The sequence below is a fragment of the Nelumbo nucifera genome, chromosome 1 (genome assembly GCF_055504915.1).
Source record: "Nelumbo nucifera cultivar China Antique chromosome 1, China Antique-T2T, whole genome shotgun sequence".
In the NCBI taxonomy this organism is placed as follows: Eukaryota; Viridiplantae; Streptophyta; class Magnoliopsida; order Proteales; family Nelumbonaceae; genus Nelumbo; species Nelumbo nucifera.
This window is the reverse complement of record NC_142649.1, coordinates 71880080-71886079: the sequence shown is the minus strand read 5'-3', so window position 1 is coordinate 71886079 and position 6000 is coordinate 71880080. Positions and strand designations below refer to the sequence as shown.

The following is a 6000-nucleotide window of genomic DNA, read 5'->3' as shown; positions in this document are numbered from 1 at the left end:
AAAAAAAAAAGGGGGGGGGGGTTGATAAAATCAATGTAGTTTTTACATCGATTATTGATGTAAAACTTTAGAGGTGATGAGGTTTTACATCTATTATCGACGTAAAACTACAATCCATCCAAACGCACGCAAAACTGATCCATAATGTAGTTTTATGTCAATAATAATTATACTCTTTTTCAAATGCATACAGAACCAAACCGATGTAAAATTTATATCGGTTCTTGACATCACATCCAATGCAGCCCAGAGTTTTTTTTTTTCTCTTTTGCTCATCATTGCTGCTGCCAAGCTTTCTACTTTTTTCACTATCCTCATTCATCCTCATCGAATTTCTATTTTTTTCTTTATTTCAGAGGAGGATTAGAAAGATTACTTTGTTCATCCCAAGGTGGACCGATTCAAGGAACAAGCAAGTTGAGGGAAGAGGAGGATAATATATCATCACTGTGTCGTTTTGATCTTCTGAATTTGAAGGTGAGTTAATTAGTTCTCTGAAGAATTCCAGTCTTACGGACTGTGCAAGCAAGGGTGGCTGTAGGGGTTGTGTGCTTAGCCCTTTCATCGAATCAGTGCGGATCAACACCAGCATATAATTGTTTTACCTGTCCATCGATGGCCGCTAGTGGGTCACTTGGGGGTAGTCGTTGCTACTTGATTCACCTTTGACTTGATGTCAGTAGCCATCTGTATCTTTAGTTCACCGAGATCCACCTTGGTTCACCGGTTCACCATGAATCAACAACACTTACCTCTGGTCGTTGTTGGCCTGGGAACAAACAAAACCCTATTTAGGGTCTGTTTGGTAAGTTTTTTTGAGAATATCTTCTCGTAGCTCTGATAGTCAATAGATGCATTGAGCTTTTGACATAAGATCTGGGCAGCCCAAAGACCATTTGGCAAATGTACATCTATTTATACGTTGTTTCGGGTCTTTCCGCATGAGATTAAAATGCAGAAGATGCGGGTTCCCAAAATCAGTTCAAAATGGGCTTCCCGCATTTTTTCGGCGCCTCATCTTTTGGTGGCATGATCTTCCTCATGCCAAACGGAAATAGACCGATTTTCGGTCTTCCCGACTTGTAAGCAGCCGAAAGATCGCACGAAAAGACACGCCAAATAGGGCCTTAGTTATCATCGGTCTTAACCCAATGTTTCATGAAACCGAAGGGGCATTTTCAACCGCAAAAGAGTATTAGGGTCATCTTATAAAAATATAAGAGTCATGTGATGTAATATGTGAGCGGATTGAGATTTTGATGAAACACTTATGGTAAGGGTTTAATTAGTCAATTGATAAAAAACATAGGGGTACTCGAAGGGGATATATAAACAGTGGGGGTACAGTTAATCAATTTCCAATCTTACAGGTAGTTAAACAGAATATTTTTTTAAAGCATTTGGGGGTATAAATAATCGCATTGTCTGAGTTCAGGCGGACTCCCTCATTCCGCTTCCCCACTTTCCGGTTCTTTGCTTGCTGGAGCCTTGGAGGGAGGAGCCATCGAACATGGCTCATTTACCTGAAAGCTTATCGTAACGGAATTCGTCACAGTTTCGAAACTAACTCCAGAAGACTGCGAAAACCCTAACCATCCAAAACAAGTATATTCATTGAAGCATTAACATTTAGTTTGCTGAACGTTTTAATGGAGGAAACGAGTTCAAGCTCCGAAGGAGAGTTTTTAGAAGGAGCGACAGAAATCGAAGACAATGCGGAAATCCATAAAGAAGATCTTCTGACGGAAGAGGATGGTGTTTTTCCATTGGAAACTGGAGATAACATTGAAGGTAAGTTGGCTTCTTCATTTAATCAAGATCAGGTGAAAGAGCATCATTCCTAATGTGAACTATCTCCCTTGATCAATGGTGTTGTAGTTTAACGTATTCTTATTACGATTTTGATACTTTATGAATTGTATTACTTTTCACTTATTTTCTTTTAATTTGTAGTTTGGTTTTTGGAGCTGAAAAACCTTTTACTTCAAACTTTTCATTAGTATAGTTTTTTCCCTGGTTAATGATAATTTTTTTCTTTTTTTTGTTTTAATTACACTTACAATAGATGCAGATGACAGTGAAACAGAGAGAGAAGAAAGTTTGAAAGTGGCAGTTAAGACATCGTATGAAATAAAACTGAGAGAGTTATTGAGGAACATACATTCGGTTGAAATTGAGATTTATTCAGAAGCTTCAAACGAATTTATCAGGCTGCTGAGAGGTGATTCTGGAGGTGAACTGCTCAGTCAATACGTCCAAGCTTCCCCCATGTGCTCGGAGTTGGTGGAGGTTTGGAAGCTCCGACAAGGGAAACCTGGAATGTCGCACGTTCTATCTTTAATCTCCACGATTTTGGACCACTCCGATGGGAAATATAAACCAAATGACATCGGAAGGATTACCATAAGCCGGAGGCTCGATAAGTTAGCTCGTTCCATTATTGAAAGCAAGTTAGAAGATGTTTATGCGGAACTGAACAGCAAAGAAGCAAGTCGTCAGAATGCGGCATTATTGCTATTGGCAGCAGTTGTTGGGCGTGGTGTGGGGTTGGCTTCTGAGGTTGCTAAGAATTTCGATTTCAAACTCTCAGTGTTCCCTAAGCTTGCGGAGTATCAGCAGAAAAAGGTTGGGAAGAAGGGCAAACACTCAACAAGGAAATCATTCATCAAGTATGCAATGTCATTTTTAGATATTGGGAATCCAAGATTACTGAGATGGGTCTTACAGCAGAAGGATATGTACTCAGGGGTGCTTCGTGGGCTTGGGAGTGATGATAGTGAGACTGTTATTTATGTTCTATCCACATTGCGTGATAGGGTCCTTGTGCCAGAGTCATTGGTGCCCCCAGGTCTTAGGAGTGTCCTATTTGGCACTGTTACTTTGGATCAGTTAGTTAGCATTTCAGGAAACCCACTTGGTGGGCCTGCTGCTGAGATAGCACACCAAATTCTAGTTATGGTCTGTACTGATCCTCATAATGGGTTGATGCCTGATTTGAAGGCTCATCCAAACCCATTAAGAGGTAATCCAAAGCGACTGCTGGATTTAATGAAGAAACTAAAGGCAACAGAAATTGGCTACCACAGAGACCTGCTGTTGGCTATTGTTAATGGGAGGCCATCTTTGGGTTCAGCTTACATGGACGAGTTCCCTTATATTCTCGAACCTCGTGAATCAGATACATGGTTAGTTCCTATTTAGAATGTTATCTTTCCTATAATCTTTTGTCTATTCTTCATCATTGTAAATTTGCATCCTTGCCAAAACACTTGCAGGTTTGCTGCCATTTCCCTGGCAGCAGATTTGGTATCCTCAGCAAGCATGAATATTCCTTTTGGTTCCACTTCCTCTCAGCCACAAGATCCACCTTCTCTAAAGAGTCCTGAGGTGCAGTGTCTGCTGAAGTGTTTTGTTCCTCGTTTATTTAGTCGGATGGTAATTGATAGGGGTTTACGTCGCACTAATGTTGCTGTGAAACATGGTTCCTTGAGGCTACTTCTGGAGGCACTGAAGTCATTGGACAACTTACTTGGTGTCATCAACTGTTTCTGTAGTTCTAATCCAGCGATGCAGAAGTGGGTATCTCTCAAGCAAGAAATTCAGGATGAAGCTAGAGCTTTGCTGCCGGATCCTCAAGTTCTGTTGATGTTACTTTCTTCCCTGAGTTACAGCCATTCCAGTACTTCAAAGTCAAGATTGAAAAGAGATAGAAAATCTGTCAATTCTCCTGAAGTTCATGACAGGGGTGCTGCAAAGAAATTGAAATATGGGACAGTGAATGAAGATGCAGATATTCTTATAAGTGGGATTAATGCTGAGCCTGATACTACTTTGCAGGGGGAGATTAAGAAGGTTACAGGTGCATTTATCACAGAGGAGTTGGACAGTGAAATGGAACTTGTGAAGGTTATAGCCGGAATTTGGGGTTTAAACAAGTGCTCCCTGCCAGGAAATGAGCTAAAAGACCCACATGTTTATTTTCACTCAAAGTTGCTTGATGCTCTCACATTATATCTTGTGAGCTTCACTCCCTTAATAATTCTCATTTAGCATAATGATAGTCATAATCAAGATAAGCTTTTGTCATATTGTTCTTTTTTTTTTTAATGTTGCTTTCCATACTTAAAGGAATGGTCTCATAAAATGATAACCTTTTTCTCCACTGTGATCTTCTGATTGGCAAGAAAGAAAATATAATTTTAAAAGTGGAATAATGACCCTAAGTTTCTTAACACTATCAAATCTTGATAAGTACTTTGTTCTTTCAAAATCAACAATATTGAAGTAATTTATAATTTATTTTGAAAGAAGGTAAAGTATTGTGTTGAATTATAAAGCAAAAAGTCATGTACAACGAGTTGCTGTACCCATGGCTTACAAAAGCTGCCCCTGCAGCACTATAACCCCAACCCCTGATTTACAAAAAAGATTTCTATATACTAAAAAGGAATCAAGATTTGTATTTTTAAACAACTTGTGTATAGCTAGCCATGGAAACATCTTTCCCAAAGCCTTCTGAAATGTAGAATTGACAGAACTGCTTTTGCCTTTAAAAATCCTTGCATTCCTCTCCTGCCATAGACACCAAAAAACCACAGCAGGGACCACATTCCAGGTGAGCTTTCCCCTTTTTGTCAGGCCATCTCACCACCAGCTCTTGACAAAATCCACTACTGAACCAGGGCAGCTTCCCATAACTGCAAACAAACTCCCAAATGGTTTGGCTAATTCAATGGCCAAACAAGGGGTAAACAAGGATCGATTGTTTTACAGGCATTTGCTTAATGCATGAATAAATTAAGCATTAACTAGAGAAGGAGGTTGGGTAGTAGTTGCTATACTACATTCATGGAATGTCTGGTGTCTATTGCATCATATGTAATTCGTTCTCATTTTCATAATCAATAAAAGTTTAATGTTGCCAATAAAAGAATACTTAATGGGTCATGGTTAGGAAAGAGGATAATTATGGTACCATATTTCTTCAAAATGTAACTGTTGCATTTTGAATCTTGATGCATGCAACTTGTCATTTTCCCTTCATCTCTGACTGCATTTTACTTGTGAGCCTAATGACAGCCCTTTTATTATCCCATGCAATGCCAATACAGACCTTTTCTGGTGAAACATTGCATTTGATTGTTCATGTGAACTGTACAAGTTATCAGAAAAATTCCACCTCTGGTTTTGCTCTAAACAATAAACAATTATTTGTACTCTTGCAGCGAACAATGCCTATAGGGGCGGAAGGAGCATTTGATTTCTTTAAGCTTCTCCCCAGTGATCCCTTAACTTTATCCAGTATTCTACAGCGATCTCTATTATCTCTTTTGGTAGAACATATTAAATGGACCCCTGGGAACAGGGTTTCCATCAGAGCTCCTCATCTGATGTACAAGCATTTGCAGCAGTTTATTAATCTATTGATATTTTCACCACGCAAAGAGATAAAGGATCAAGCATATGTGCTGTCACGAGCAGCTATGTTAAGTACGGGTGCCTTTGACAGGAACATAAATGAGATAGATGCATGGTTCTTATTTTTACCTGGCTATGATAGAGATAAGCCTTCTGCGAAAAGTCAAGGGATTGAAGCACTTCAGCACTTGTCTGCAGTTGTTATTTCATTCTTGTGTGATGCTGTTTCTACAATAGGAAATAACTTATACAAATATTTGGACCGTGCACGTTGCATTATCTCCAAACTAAAGGGAGTTGAAGGTAAACGGTGATTCTGAAATGTTTCTACATTACAAGTCTACTTGTGCAGTTTTAGCTGCTTTGAATTTGGTCTCAGTTTATTTATTTGTTTTTCCCCTGAAGGTTTGTATTGCTTCCAAAGGGAAGGGGCCTATGCTTCATCTTATATTTGGCCGAAAGAATTATTTGTGCATACCAAAACTTGGAGGCATGGCCAAAAATAAAACCTACCAGGGACTAGGTTAATCCATAAGGAAGGTCCATAAATTATGGATTTAGATAAATCCTTTGAGCCAATCT

The 6000-nt window shown here is 39.2% G+C and overlaps 1 protein-coding gene across 2 annotated transcripts in view; it reads left to right on the top strand.

Moving 5' to 3' along the window:
• Positions 1–1427: 1427 nt before the first annotated feature.
• Positions 1428–6000, top strand: part of EMB2788 (ribosome 60S biogenesis amino-terminal protein) — a 107612-nt gene continuing 103039 nt past the window's right edge. Inside the window, exons 1-4 of one of the 2 annotated variants that reach the window (XM_088903207.1) lie at positions 1428–1791; positions 2072–3185; positions 3276–4017; positions 5226–5721. In XM_088903207.1, the coding sequence (XP_088759333.1) occupies positions 1650–1791; positions 2072–3185; positions 3276–4017; positions 5226–5721 (2494 nt within the window). In that variant the 5' untranslated portion in view covers positions 1428–1649. Of the gene's footprint in view, positions 1792–2065; positions 3186–3275; positions 4018–5225; positions 5722–6000 lie in introns of both variants that reach the window. The other variant, XM_088903204.1, reaches the window with a different exon arrangement.